This window comes from Bidens hawaiensis, unplaced genomic scaffold (genome assembly GCF_021521415.1).
Source record: "Bidens hawaiensis isolate Kalapana, Puna unplaced genomic scaffold, B.hawaiensis_p1.1 tig00059921_1, whole genome shotgun sequence".
Lineage (NCBI taxonomy): Eukaryota > Viridiplantae > Streptophyta > Magnoliopsida > Asterales > Asteraceae > Bidens > Bidens hawaiensis.
Window position 1 is genome coordinate 18646 of NW_027506449.1, and position 16268 is coordinate 34913.

Here is a 16268-nt window from a genome sequence, read left to right on the forward strand (position 1 = left end):
AACCCAGTTAGCGTAAAGGACGTAACGTGTAGGAAAAAAATGTTTAAAGGACACCGCCTGCAAGGAAACTAAAAAAAGGACACGAACCGTAATTTGGTTTTTTTTAAAGGACAAAATTTGTAATTCTGTCTAGGTATGTTTGGTAAAACTAGCTTATAGCTGGAAGCTGGTGGCTAGAAGCTGTAGCGGGTAGCTATTATCTGTACCTTTTAAGAAATATTTATGTGTTTGGTAGAGTAGTTGGAGCTTTTAATAAAACTAGTTGGGTGCTCGCGTGGTGCACTGTTTTAATCTGAAACCTATTCTGACTTGACCCTTTTGACTCAAACCGTACCAACATGAACCGAACTAAATTAGCCCTTTTTGCATCAACTCGTTCCGACCCTAATTTGGTCTTACACATGACCCGGGCTTGCCTGACTCGACTTGTTGTCGTTCCTAACCAATATTCACATAATATGTTAATTTTTTTAAAGTTAAATAAGTATAATAATATGATACCCAAATTAAAGAGAATAAGTTTTTTTATAATAATTTTTTTATGATGCAATTTTTTTTTAAAAAATATTAACGTGCGAAAAAGTTACAGTGTTTTAAAAAGTCATGAGGGTAGTTGGTTTTGAATGTGGGTTAAATATGTAATTATTATATGAATTAATAAAAGATTATAAAAGTTCAAGTACCAAAATTGTAAAATTTAAAATACCAAAACCTTGTAGCTTTTTTTAAACGCTATTAGTTGGAGCTTGTAGCTTCAAACTTGCTCTCATAACCTAAAAGTTTCAAGCTACTCTAACCAAACAAAACTTTTTAATAAATATTAGGTTTTTTTTAAAAGCTTGTAGCTTAAGAGTGTGTTTGACAAAGGGCTTTTATGAGGCTTTTTAAAAAAAAAAACTCCCATCTAATAAAAGCTCTTAAAAACTCCTAAAATCCATTTGGCAAACATGCCCGATATGTAATTGAAAAAGAAAAGAAAAGAAAAGAATAGAATAAAATAGGGGTTAAAATAGTAGAGACTCCAATTAGAATACCAACGGCTGTGATCGCTCCTTACGAAACAAGCATCCCGTGCGATAACCAAACCCTAACACTAACACAAATCACCATATCTTCTCTTTCTTTCCGGCCATCAATCAAAAAGCTCGTGGTTTTGTTCTCTAACACAACCACTCAATTCGAATGATAATGGTTAGTTTTTTTTTCTCTAATTCTCCATTGTTGATTCATTTAGTTACTTTTGTTCATTGTTTTAGGGTTAGTATGTATAATTATTGATTTTTTTGTATGAATTTGTTGTGCGTGTTATTTCATTTGATTTGATTTAATCTGGTGTTTACATGATGTATATGATTCGGATTGATAGTGGTTAGGACAAGTTTTTTAGCTTGTAATTGAGGTTTATAATGAATTTGTTGTCTACAATTGAAATTAAACCGGTTACTATTGGATTTTACTTTATATAAACCAAGTGAGTGGTTAAAGTTTGTTCTTTTCTTAATTGTGGTACACTGTGAGGCTGATGCAAGCATCTAGAAGGTTTTTCTTTTCAATATTTTATTGTGGAATGAATTGTGAAACATTGTATAGTTCTTTGATTATGTTGAATTGGTATTAAACTGAATGGTTTAAGTTTTTTTTACTTAATTGTGGTCTACTGAAAGGCTATGCAAGTAACTTGATGTTGTTTTTTTTGAATATTTTATCGTTTGAATGAATCGTGAATATCGTACAGTTCTTTAATTATGTTTAATTGGTATCAAACTGAGTAGTTTAAGTTTGTTTTTTCATGTGTGGTCTACTGAAAGGCTGATACAAGCATTCTAATGTTGTTTTTCAAACAATTTATTGTGGAATGAATATTAATTTTTTATTTTTTTTTTGGATGTTTAGAGCTCAAGAGGGGGCGTGACAGACCTAGAAGGGACTATCCTTCGAGATCATAGGAGAAAAATCATCACGCTCGAGGCAATGCACCTCCTTCAAGATATCTTTGGGTTGGTAATTTGTCTCATAGTTTAACTGAACGTGCATTGAGCAATCAATTTAGGGAGTTTGGGGAGCTTGAAAGTGTAGCATTTCAACCAGCTCGGAGCTACGCGTTTGTCAATTTTATTGATGAAGGTGCAGCCTTTGCAGCTTTTGAAGCACTTCAAGGTTTTGTTCTCGCGGGAAATCCACTTAGAATTGAGTTTACAAAGGCGGTTAGTGTTGTCTATCTTCGTTTTCTTTATGCCTTTGTATATGTAATTATGTACACTTATTCAATTTAGCATTATCTACTCGAGTTTTAAGTTGTAGACCTTTGAAATTTGAAAAAGATGCTACCCAGTGCCCAAAGCATTAATTTTTCCTCCCCTTAAAATGTCATCAAACAAACAAAGGCCAGTGAGCATGCAGAGTTGCAGTCAATTACTTTTACTTATCACCAACAAGAATGCTGCCGGTCTACTTTGAACATAACTAATAGGTTAAATCTTGTTTAAGTTTATATCACATATATGAAAAACTTAAGATATCAAAGAGCAGTCTGTTGCAAAGTTTTAGGGTAAATTTTCAATCTTATAACACCATAAGTTTATCTACATCACTGATTCGCCAATTTTCTACCTGTCAATTGCCCATATCACTAGAAAATTCTAATTTCTTGTAGCATGAACTAAAGGCTACAACATAACCACATGCCGTTGATGGTCGTTATTAATCTTCTCATGCTTCTTTGGTTGTCTAATGATCAACATCCAACATCTGCTCATTCAACAAGCAGCTATTCTTATACCAACACCACCTTTTTTCATCTTCCTTTTCTGACAAAAAACACAACAGAACAAAACACACACGTGGAGGTATGTTGTTGTTGGGTGATGTTGCAGATTTGACACTACCATTAGGTGATTCAATACATAGTTATATTTGTCTTATATCATACCGTTATTAACCAGAAGGATAATTGCTTGTTGTGACTGGTACATTGGTAAGGTGACAAATTATAAAAATTATGCATTCAGGAGATAATAAACAGAATAGCAAATGCCAAAAACAAAGTACTAAGAAGAATCTTTGCATGAGGTAAACTATTGGCTTTTAAGATGGTATAATAGTTCAATGTCATTATGAGATTAATTTTATGACAAATACCAAGAAGTTTATTAGTACAAGGAGAACCACTGGCTTTTAATCTTGCAAAATGACAAAAGTAGATATTAATAACAAAATAAACTCTTTTATTCTCCATGACTACACAAAATATTCACCATCTCACTGGGACCAATCTTGTGTGTTCAGCAGAAAGTATTATCTTCTAGAAAAATCGTATCCTCCTGATGCAACTACCTTCCCAAAGAAATGGATGAAATTTGACTCGTAATTTGACCCAGCAGTGATGTAATGCGCTTCCAACTCAAATACAGTATGATGTTAACTCAGTATTGACTACTGAATTCCCAAACTTCACATATCTTGACTTTTAACTTTCATTTTACCCGTTCAGAGAACCAAGAGTTTGAGATGAGATGATAGCTGCACTACATAGGGTTGATTAAACATTGAAACTTAACACAATTCCATTACCTAATAAGCTTTTCTGTAATAATAGGATGATCATCTACTTCCCTTGCATTAATGGAGATAATTTGCAAGATACATGCCTTCCATGAATACAGATATAGTAATACACTTGTGTGCTTTGCTGCAAATTCATGTGCACAGAAGGTCACCTGTTATTATACAAAGTTAAGCTGGATCTGCATATACATCCTTACAAGCATATGGAGCTTGCGGTTATATTAACTGGATTAAAATAATGCCATTTGGAGAAATTACACACCAATATAAAATATTTAAAAATCAACTACTATTATTTATGTTCTTAATCCTTCAAAACATTTCCATTCTTTTGCTACCAAAATAGCCCAAACAATAAGTTGATTAAAATCTCTTGCCTGATATACCAGGAGAAATCATCAGCATCAAAACATGACGACCACTACACACGCCCCCGAGACGAACTGCGTTTTAGGACCCGCCACATCAGCTCTGACCCAATCCACCACAACCGGGACCCTAAACCTGACATCGAGAACACGGAACCCAGTCCGGTTTTATGGGTCGGGTTCCCACAATCATTAAAGGTAGATGAAGACAGTTTATATGAAGCGTTCGCCCCATTCGGTGAAATTGTAAAGGTCTCTATGATTCCCGGTCGAACGTTTGCATTTATCCGATACAAACACGTTAATTCCGCATCCCGAGCAATAAACAATTTACAAGGGAAATTGTTTAATAATCCGAGAGTGCATATATCCTTTGCGAAGAGTGATTCCGGACCGTCAAACAGTTCACGAAACTTGATCAACGGCCCTCCGTCGCCTCGGGGGAGGCGTCACGATAGGTACCATGAACCTGAGCGCACCAGAAGATCTCCTCGCTACGTGGACCACAACAGTCTTGATGATGTCATGAGTTTTGACAGAAAGCGTAGAAACGTTCCATTTGAGTCACCTCGGTTCCAAGATGCGGGGCCCAATATAGGGTTACCAGGAAATATATATGGACGAAATAGTCCAATAGGAGATAGAGCGGGCCCGGGTTTTCATGATTATCAGCATCAAGGCCCGTTTAATGATGATGTCGAATGGGATTTGCCGGAAGACGCGTTGATTTATAAGAAACCTAAAAATGATAATATGGTTCCACCCGAAACCGAGCTTCCCGAGTATCTGTTTTTTGAAACCGAGCAAGTGAAACACGTTTTACCAAGATCACCCGAGTTTTCCATCACAATATGATTGATAATAACTTAGGGCATTTTGGGTATCACAAACAGATCATCCCTGATCAACCTGTTATTAACATGCATCAACAACCTTATGTTGTCAGGGGTAATTTTGGTAATTCATCTTATGATACTTTTAATATCGGGTCAGAATGTTGTTGAGTGGAAAAGACAGACTCCTGAACGTGCAAATGCAGAGTGGAAATGGGAAGGGATTATTGCGAAGGGCGGGTCTTCAATTTGTCGGGCCCGTTGCTTTCCCGTTGGGAAAGTACCTGACATGAATTTGTAAGTTCTTAAAATCTCTTATTAGTTTTGGGCTGAAACTGAACCAAACTGAATTTTTTGACTTTTTGAATGTTACATGAATTATAAGAAGTTAATAAATAGTGCGATGTACAATAATCAATTAATTATTAATTATTAAAAAGATTTAGCTCCAAGTTCGTTATTTTAAACCAAGTGTTTTTAGCCCAAAATTTTAAGCCTTAATATTAAAACCAAAACCGAATCCAAACCGGAAATACCGAAACTTAACGATTTTCAAAAACTCAAAAACTGAATTCTTGGTTTGGTTTGAGCCCAAATCCAACTGATGCTGCAGAAATGAGTTATTTACATAAACCATTTGAATATGCAGGCCTGAGTTTTTGGACTGCACCGCCAGGACTAATTTAGATGACCTTGGGAAACATTATTATCGGGCCACTCAATCATGGGTTGTATTCTTTGTTCCCGAAAGTGACGCGGATATGGGTCTTTACAACGAGTTCATGAACTATTTGGGTGAAAAACAACGCGCTGCTGTGTCTAAAATTGATGACAAAACCACCTTATTTCTTGTACCACCATCAGACTTTTCAGAAAAAATACTCAAAGTACCTCGGAAACTTAGCATTTCGGGTGTTATTTTTAGGTTAGATTCATCTTCTTCCAATGCCGACACTCTTCCACCACCACCACCACCAATGCCACCTCAGCCGCCACTTCAATCCGACCCGTATCTTGTGTCATCTCATGTAGAAGCGTCTAGAACGTCTTTTGCTTCACCTTCTGGAACCTACCCTGTACAACCGTTTCCAAATCATGGAAAACAGAGACCTAATTCATTGGCACCCGCACTACCACCCGGTCCTGCCCCGTTCAGGAATATGGGCGAGTCCACTGTGGAAAACCAACCGGACCATCTCCACCACCAGAATCTAACCGCTGGCGGTAGAAACTTACCACCGCCACCAAGAGTTGGTGGTGGTGATTTCATGATGCCGCTGACGCCATCAAACAATTCTCTCGCTTCAACTATTATGATATCACAATATGGTCAACAAGTAGTGGGTGATGGTCAGCACAGTCAACAATTAACGGGTGGTGGTCAACAAAGTCAACAAGATCAGCTTGCACAACTGGCATCGTATCTTGGAAACCCGAGGCAATCAGCAAGCGGGGTTTCAATGGGGGAAGATCATAGGCAACCGAGTAATATAATATCTGATAATGCTTATGGGATGCCACAAACGCAATCTTCACCGAATATGCAGATTGGTAATGAGTATCATCAAGCATCTCAATACCATCATGGGCAAATGCAACCGCAACCATTTCAGCATCAGCAGCAGTAGCAAGGGGTGAATGTGGGACCGGTGGGTCAAAGTGGTCAGGTGAATGTGCATGAAGAAGGTGATGCAGATCCACAGAAACGGTTGCAAGCGACGTTAGAGTTGGCTGCAACTCTGCTCAAACAAATCCAACAAGGCAAGAGTTGAAATGAGTCTAGCAAGTGTAAGAAGTAAGAATGTCAGTGTTTTTTTTGTTTGGTTAATGATCTGATGTGTTTGAAGTTTGATGGTGGTTTATGTTTGATCTTCAAATTGAGGTCTAGGATGATGTTGGATGGGATTTTTGTTTCAACATGTTGTCTCATGCTCTTTACAAATTAAGGGTGTTCATGGTTCTGTTTTCGTAGAATTTTAATTTGAAAGATTGACATTATAATTACTCGGTTAATTTTTTTTTATTTTTTTATTTTTTTTCCGTTTGAGATCTAATTTACGTAAGTGTTTTTAAGGCTTTCCTTAGTTTACCTTAATCTTCTAAATGAACTCTTTTCAAACTAGAAAATCAAAATATACTATTCAATTTTCCATCTACAGAATCATAATTTGATTCCAACTTTTATGTGCCTGATTTGTAAATTCCATTTCATACTTGTGTTGTCAATTCACAAGATTCATATATGCAAAATTAAAAAAATGAACGATACAGTTGTATGAAGAGGATCGTCTTGTTTAACACCTTTATGTACTTCAGATTTCTTGATGGGGGAGTTCCCCTTACCAAGACTAATCATTGAGCGGAAGACGCACATCAATGAATCTGAATTCTCCACAGAGATGATCTCCCAAGATAAAATTAAGAAAATCTCAAAAGCTTTTCAAAGTCTACTTTAAACATTGTTTGTTTTTATTTTTACTTTTTTTTAAGATTGCTGCAACCATGAACAACCTCATTGATAATTATTATCCTATCAAGGATATTCCTTCCTTCTACAAAAACCCATTAGACATCACTCACAACCTTCGAAATCACATTTACACCCAGCGAGGTTTATCGATATGTAGTCTGATAGCACTAAGATACTACTTTAGTAACCAGGAACTAAAGACAGTTATATAACTAGAGTTGCATCCATGGTTGATTTTTCCATGTTGTTTTCGTGTGTTGATGTTATTTTTGACCAATCTATTGAGTATGGGTTGCCAGTTGGTTTTCCGTTAAAAGATCTTGTACAAAAGTAATTTGCATTTTCTCAATTTATAAACCATGTCAAATATACCATTCTTACAAATTTGCTAACTTAAATTGTGTCAAAATGTGTCATATATAACCATTTTTTGTCACCACCACCTACTTTTAGTCTCACTCTCACTGGCCCCGTCGTCACAATATAAAATATCATATTTTATCGTAATAAGATATTGAAGTTTCTCACTCTCACCAAACAAATTGAGAGATCATTTATTACATTATGCAAATTAGTTACCTTTTCTAAATGATAAACTTATACAGTAAAACTACAACTAATTACAATTAACAGTGGATCAACCACTCATACATTTTCTAACTCTCAATCTCTCATTGACATGAAACATAGACATATATAACATGAAGTTGATGGGTCATGGGTGAGTATAAACTGGTCTAATTTAGTTTAGGTAGAGCCGACAAACACCTTTTTCATTTAACTTTATATTTATTTTAAAAAATTGTATTTATGCAATAACTTAAATTGTTTTGAGAACTGTTGTAAAGTTTAAAGACATAATTACCCAAATGATTCATGTGCATGGCTTCATAACATCATTTAAGTTACTGCAAACAATGGATATATTATGGTTTCAAAGTTTATTTGACAAACAATGGTTATATTACGGTTTCAATTGCAAGTTTTTAAGACTACACTAATGATCCACCAGTATTGTTCACCAAGTCGTAATCCTACTATTGACCCTTTAATTATGGCAGTAAAAGAGACTTGAAAAACATCTTCCTTCTATGAAACCTGTAAATTAAATTAGTGATGATTGTATAAAACCAAAAGATCGCTGCATTGCACTTATCGGTCTTTCAAACATAGAAGAGATGATACTTAGGATAACATCATACTACATTGAGACGTTTTCAACAAATTAGATTCCGTTTAGAGGTCCAAACCTCACACTAGCTACAAAACAACTTAAACTGTGCTAAACATACTTAATAATGCTGGTTGCAAACTTCCTTCATCGCGTGTTCTTCAGCGGGCTTCATACTGAACGACTGCAGCAGATTAACAACAATAACATGAGTGAACCCCTAAAACTTAAGAATCATATTAATAACTACTGTATATGAGTATATCCAACAAATTTTAATTAATGATGTTATGAAGCCTTCAAATTCAAATAAGCTTCACAATCTACATAAAAGTTTTTAACAATATCAATAACTTACATGTACAACCTGAAAAGCTACATGTACACATCCTAACTGTATTCACAATTTCAAAGGCAAGAGTTTTGAGGCTTCCGATGCTCAGCGTTGTAAAGTGTTGTAAAACTCGTTAGACGCCAGTGGTCCAAGGGTTAATTGGATTGGTATTTTATATGTAGCTGTTCAAAATTAAGCATGTACACACAAAATTTTATATATAATTTTCAAATACTTAAATTATTTTGACCAAATTTGACCGACTTTCAGTAATTTCAAAAGGCAACCAGGTGAAATCAAATCGATAGCCCTCCAATTTCTGATTGATCAGCGTCTAATCGCGATTTCTACAGCACTGCCGAGGCTATAAATGAGATACTGAACATATTACTGATTTCACGAACACCAGCAAGCTTCTAAACCCTAAACCTAACTTGCAGAGCACACTAGAGTACTAATCCGGTCAAAATTTGAAGCTACTTTACAGAAGTAACATGTCTTAAACAAAAAAAACTAGGGATGCAAGCGTGCCGAGCCATGTGCGAGCAGCTTGTGATCAAACAAGCTAGTATTTGAAGGTACTTTACACACACCCGTAATTATTAATTAAATAAATAGAAAATGAGCTGAACTCGTGCATGAAAAACTACTCACGAGCAGAGCCCGAGCTCTTTGTAAGTTAAACAAGACAAGCTTGAGAGTAATCAGGCTTGGCTCGGCTCGTTTGCACCCTTACTAAACAGAGATTATGGAGAGATGATTACTTCGACGAGTTCGCTTCTTGTAAAGAATACGGTAACCGCATTCTCGGCATTGAATCACATCACCCACCTTCAAAGTATTCTCGTGGCCACAATCTACAACATAGAATCAAACATTTAATTTAGAAACATAATTCTCACAAATCATAAATTGCAAATAATAAAACGTACCTCCACATATGTAGGTAACTGGTTCAGGTTGCGGATCCATCGATTACTGCAAAATTTAACAAGTGATTATTACATGTCTGTCTACACGATCGTAATTTCAGAGATCAACCAACTAATTACCTGCAACGCAATCGACGGCAAGGGTTTTCGCGAGAGGGTTTTATTTGGGGTAGAAAGATTATTATTATTATTATTATTATTATTATTAATTATTATTATATAGAGACAAGAATTAGGTGCTTGTTAGAAAGTGACCCGCAAGTTTCCCAAGGCTTACACATCAGAAATTTTTCACCAATGTTTTGAAAAGGGATGTGTTATTCATACACACTATGTATATATAGATAAAGTGTGTGTTAAGAGGGTGTGTGAATAACCAAAAATGGTGTATGAATAACCATTACCAAAGGGATGTGTTATTCATACACTCTTTATAAGGTGTATATATAGATAAAGTATGTGTTAAGAGGGTGTGTGAATAACCAAAAAGGATGCATATATAGATAAGGTTTTTACTCGTAGGGGCCTAACTGTTTGAACTGGATTAAATAGTTTATTATGTAATTTTATATACATGTAACTTAAACTCAAAAAATAACATAAAGGTATATGATTCTATAATAATAAAAAAAATTCAAAAGCTAATCCTTAATTAAATAATAATAATAATAATAATAATAATACAAAAACACTGGATGGTCAGACAAAGTTTTTTTAAATAAAAAATATGTAATAGGTATATGACATTGTTTACTGGTTTATTTGTTTTAGTTTTAACGATTAACCTAAGGGGCATGGAATAGAAGGAAATTATATACTATATATAAATAAGAAGTTTGGTGCCGCTAAGTTAATTGATTAATTTTGTTTTGTTTCTCAGTTCGGTTACTATAACAAAAGTAATGGAAACCAATCAAACGCCAATTTTTTTAAACCTGAAAGAAACCTACCGAGTTCGCGCAGACTTGCCCTTATTTAAAGCCCATGACTAACAACGCTCGAGTTTTATCAATGCGTAAGTTTACCAACCGATCCCCCCCCAAATAGTCGTTGGTCCACCTCAATTTTATATGTTTTTTCGTTTTTGAGTTCCGGTACCATAACATACGTAATCAAAACATTTTGAATTCGTGTCAAGTTACCGTCTCAATGCTTGGTACTGGCAACGCTTGGGTTTTACCACTGCCCGGATTTGCCAACCAAATAAACATTGCTTTAAATTATTTGTTTTCTTATATGTTAATGTTTTTATATGTTCATTTAACGAAATAATTTTTTGGGTTTTAACGCTAAAATTTTATCAATGGTGTCTATGTTGTAACGAACGCAGCCGATACTGACCACATTCGTGTCGACTCATCGTCGTAATGCTTGAGTTTTACCAATACTCGTGTTTCAATGCTATGGTTTGCCAGTTACCCCGGCACAACGCGCTGGGTAGTAAAACTAGTATAATATGAAGAAAAGGGAAATAATACGAGTACTATATTATTTGACAAAACGAAACACAAAATAGAAGGACTTAATATGAAGAAAATAAAAACACGGATGTTATAAAACCTAAAATAATCTAACTATAATATTAAGAGAACACATGTTCTCCAAACGACATCATACTAGTTTGTCCACAAGCGATGTCACACTATCGTTATTGTTTATAATATTTTCACTTAATTCATTTTTAATTGTTAGTTAAATTCAATAACCAATTAACTGATTTTTATTATTCAATTTCTTAAGATAGTATTTCTTTTTTACATTTTCTAACTCATTTTTTACCAGAATTCAAATTTAAAATATGTAATTCGCATTCTTAATTATGAAAATCAATTAATGGGTTGAAAAATTAAAATGATAAATTTCATATATTATTTAGGATTCTTAAAAACAAAATTATCACCTTTTGACTTCTTGACCATTGTTCCTCTTCTAATTTCCCAGTTCTCGTTTTTCTTTTCTTCATAACAATCTCCGATACACAATAAACTCTGGTTTCTCATCAGCCGTGAAGGTTGATAATACTAATAAAAACATAAAATATATTTAAGAAATTTGTGTGTGTTTCTACTCAAATATACAATAACAGACTAAGTTTTAAAAAAAAGTTATATATGTACTTTGAGTGGCATTTCATTTGTCTAAAACAAACCAAATAACAATTTAGGTAAAATATAATACCCTAGATAGATTCTACTTTCTCATCACAATTTCATATATAATATATGAATTAATCATCTTTATAAGAGGGGAGGGGCACATACAAAGGTAGAGTATATGGCTTCTAAACCACATGGTAACACCACCGTCACCCCATGTGGGTAGGCTACATGGGTACATGTTAAACATTTGCCACATAGAAGAGCTACAATTTTGACCGTTGGAGCATAAAAAAGAATTAATAATTCATTAATTACACATAAATACTACCCATCCTTTATCATTTTCTTATAAACTTTTCATCATTTTTATTCACTCCAACTCTTAATGATTTCTCAAACGATGATCTCATAATATTCATACTACCGAATGATCTAGTATTTTATTTTATTTTTTGTTTGATTTGTGATATTTTATTTTTCCGGTTTTTAATTATGTAATATTTTTAATTTTAGTGAAATTTTAATTTTATTTACATTTAATTGTTTATTTTGTTTTAGATTAAAAAGAAAGAAAGTTCTATGGTACTTGTGTGTATGTGATGCCAGTGATTTTATCGTTTGCGGGTACTTGATGATAAAAATAAGATGGAAGTGAAGAATTGGCTGGTGCATGAGTAATACTCATGACTGCCTATTTCCCTCTAAATATATTAGTTGTTCAATCAAACATACCCAACTTGCTTTGACTTTATGAATACATCACTTGTTCAATCAACACATACTTGACTTCTTTTGACCCGTGAACTATGAAACAGACTGCCTATTTCCCTCTAAATATATTAGTTGTTCAATCAAACATACCCAACTTGCTTTGACTTTATGAATACATCACTTGTTCAATCAACACATACTTGACTTCTTTTGACCCGTGAACTATGAAACAGACGATGCAATATATATATATATATATATAGGGTTGGTATCATTTAAGAACTCTAAAAAAGTTAAGAACTCTTAGGAACCTTTAATAACCAAATAATTTTTTATTTTTTTTATATATTAACATTATTTAAAAGTAGTTTTATCATATTTTATATAAAAATCAAGTTTACATATATGTAAAATTTATGTACTAATAAATTTACATAGTTGTAAAACAAGACATATATATGTATAAATACTAATTTTCAAAATTGTAATCGTAGATATAGATATAAAAAATGATAAAAACTACTCTAAAAGAACATTAGCATACAAAAAATTTTATATAAAACGTTAGTTTTCAATGGTTCTTTCAAGTTCTTAAATAATTTAGCAGTTCTGTAATGATACTCATCATATATATATATATATATACTCTCTTAAAAAAGTTAAAAAGGTTAAAATACGTCACACTTCACCATTTTCATTTTTCTACCAGTTCCACGAAATCTCCAGTCTAAAGAAACCCTTGTAAAAGCAAAAAAGCAAGTTTCTTTCAACGACATCAACAATAGCACAAAATCCTGCTATTCTCCTGAGAATGTTGTTATCTAGTCTTCGAGCATTAGGTGCTCTGTTAGTGGAGGAATCACTACTCTAGTGTGTTTGATCACTCTAGCTATCAATTGATACTAATTAAATGCTTAGAATCATTAATGTGTGAAGTGTGTGTGACCTTGAAACAATTTGGCAACATAATGGTATATAATAAAGAGAGATTATCCAAACGTTATACCATTCACACAACCTACAACTCTACAAATAGTGTTTCCATGCGCATGAAACCTCATGCGTATAAAGAATTAGCTAAGACGATCAAGGATATTGTTATTCGTCTAAATCTAAACATGCAAGTCTACCAAAAAAGACATGATATTAAAGTGTTTTCTAATAGCTAATTAGCAAATAATCCCCACTACAAGACATACCCCTATCAAGCAATACCTCGAGGTCCATTCTCATGGATAAGTATGCACGATTTTATCTGTAAGGCTTACATACATCGTATCCCTTGTGTACGTTTTTTTAATGGTAATAAGATGCGAGCAAAGGGACTATGTATGACTAACAACATGGTTTGATCAACTCAATAGTGAATTTGTACTACAATGTGATCAAGTTTAATGACGTATTTAGCAGAAAAATTGCAGGTTCGCTCTTTGAGCTTTTTAATATTCACAGAAGTGAATACCCATATGATAAACCACATAAAGACCCAATGGTGTCTGGACCCCGAAGCATCCCATCAAAACATGATTTAAGGCTATAAAACCATATGTCATTTAACTGTTAACCATAACTGTAGGACCAATTCGGGACTCGGTTTCCCAACGATTCACGGGGCAACGTGTTAGAGTGCGGAATCCTCTAACACGGCGATTCGGTGGTGATCAACGGACACGTAGGTACGATTCCTAAAGGGGTTTGACGCCTAGGATTGGAGGAAACGACCAAGAACACGAAGAACAGTCGAGAGAGTTTCTGTAGGCTGCTGGTTCGTGAGTGTGTATTCTGTTCTCTGCATGTGAAATTTCCCAAGTAACGTTTATATACCGAAGACTCATTCGATCGAATGAGATATGGTCGATCGAATGAGACCTGGTTAGATTGAATGAGATCTGGTTCGATCGAATGAGATCTGGTTCGATCGAATCAGTCACTGATTCGATCGAATCAGCTTCGTTTGACATTTTCAGTACGTTAACTTGGTTTTACGATCGTTGGTTTCATGTTGAACCAACCTGATAGAACTGGGGACATACATGTGACATTTCATGTCCTAACAAACTCCCCCTTGGAGCCAGTTCTATTTGCCTGTAACCAATCGAGTTCTCTTGCTCGATCGTAACTCCCCCTTGGAGTTATCTCACTCTCTCTTTTCTCAAAACTAGTGGTGCATACGTTGCATCCACAAACTCCTTTCTTCATGGAGTTCTCTCTTGATCAAATGGTACAGTCAGTCAGACTTACCATAGGTTCCGCATATCCTGAGACGCTGTCAATTGGAATTTTGGATTAACATTTAAGCACAATTGTATTAGATTTGTAAAATTGACATTAAAGCATAATCTATCACAATATTCCAAATCATATTTCATTCAATTCAAAACAATTACAATCAGAAGATTTAACTTTGAATTACAACAAGAAACAAGATAAACGAAAGACATGACAATTAATCTTTAGTTTCTTGGGCATACTTCTTCTGTTGTTCTTTCCAATTTGATCCTGCATGTATGTCATAGGCAAAGCAAATCCTAATGACATTTACTGTACGTTAACGCTTGCTCTATGTCTTCAGGAGCATAAAGAATCTCTGTCTTGTACAACGTATAGACATCCTCCCTTGACAAATTTGTGAGCCACATTGGATCAAAAATACGAATTGTGCTCCAGTTTCCATAGTCATTGAGCACAATAACTGCCTCATGCAGTCTTCCATCATAGTACCAATGCCTGAATGATTTGTAGAAGTCCTGCTTCATCTTTCTAAGAGGAATCTTCTTCATTGTGAGTGGTGGCATGTACTTCAAAATAACTTTTGGCCTGTTGGTGATTGGATCGATCTCCTTTTTGCTTATATATCTCTTCGGCCTTTGTGGTGTGATCATCTTCCATTTTGTGTTGTACTCTTTTCGCAATACACTCTGATAATACGTGGCAAATGGAGATGAGTTGGCGTATAGCATATCAAGATAATTCAGACGGTTCAGATCATAAGTAGGAAGGGTCTTCAAATCAGTAATACGTTGAAAGTATTCAACCCCCCTTTCTCTCTTGACAGCTACACAGTTAAGATCCTTCAGACATGCCCAAGCGATAATTTCTCCTGAAGTTCTGCGACCCTTCATCTTATATGACGTTGTATGAGGAATGGTCGGCTTCGCTTGTTGTCTGGATCTAATCTTCTCAAGAATAGCATTGAATGCTTTCTTGCATTCCTCGGTTTTCTCTAAAAAATCGGCTTGATCCGCTTCAGAAGGCTGTTCCATATTGTTTGACCTTTCTTCAGCCTTCTTCTGTATTTCCTCCTCTGTTACATTTTGGAAGAAACTTGCAGAGTTAGGAAGATTGTCATTTTGAGACGTATAGTATTCAGGATACTCTTCCTTTGACAAGTCTTCCATTTCAACTTCATCAAATTGAGAAGGATCGACGTGTGAGGGATCAGTGGCCGTTGATGATGATGAATCAGGTGTAGCAGCAGAAGAAGACATTTGTTCTGTTGGAGGCAAAGCCAGATACTTGCCTGTTTCTACGTTGGATAATTCAAACATTTGTTCCAATTCTTCTTCTGTGAAATTATGAGAAATTTCACCTTCTTCCAAGTCTCCACTTGCGAAGTTTCGCTGCTCATTTGGATTGTCCAGTAGAAACGTGAAAAATTCTGCTGCAGTTTTTGATTGCAGCGGTTGGACATTAAACGGATCATCGTCACCTGTTTGATTAAACAACCACAATTTAACAGCAATTTTAAGTAAACATATGTAATATCATAAACATGAAATACAATAT

At 34.8% G+C, this 16268-nt stretch overlaps 1 protein-coding gene and 1 pseudogene across 2 annotated transcripts; one reads left to right on the plus strand and one right to left on the minus strand.

Annotated features, from left to right (window-relative positions):
* The first annotated feature begins 1343 nt into the window (after nucleotides 1-1343).
* Nucleotides 1344-6703, plus strand: LOC143617884 (flowering time control protein FPA-like; annotated as a pseudogene). Its single transcript, XR_013150910.1, has 4 exons — nucleotides 1344-1368; nucleotides 1894-2204; nucleotides 3954-5062; nucleotides 5415-6703. The product of XR_013150910.1 is annotated as a flowering time control protein FPA-like (transcript).
* Nucleotides 6704-8387: 1684 nt separating this feature from the next.
* On the minus strand, nucleotides 8388-9822 carry LOC143617883 (DNA-directed RNA polymerases II, IV and V subunit 12-like). Its single transcript, XM_077090288.1, has 4 exons — nucleotides 9759-9822; nucleotides 9673-9712; nucleotides 9505-9597; nucleotides 8388-8590 (listed from the first exon to the last, which is right to left on the minus strand). Exons 2-4 carry the CDS (start codon nucleotides 9710-9712, stop codon nucleotides 8568-8570), a joined length of 156 nt encoding a protein of 51 aa, XP_076946403.1. The 5' UTR covers nucleotides 9759-9822; the 3' UTR covers nucleotides 8388-8567.
* Nucleotides 9823-16268: the final 6446 nt, after the last annotated feature.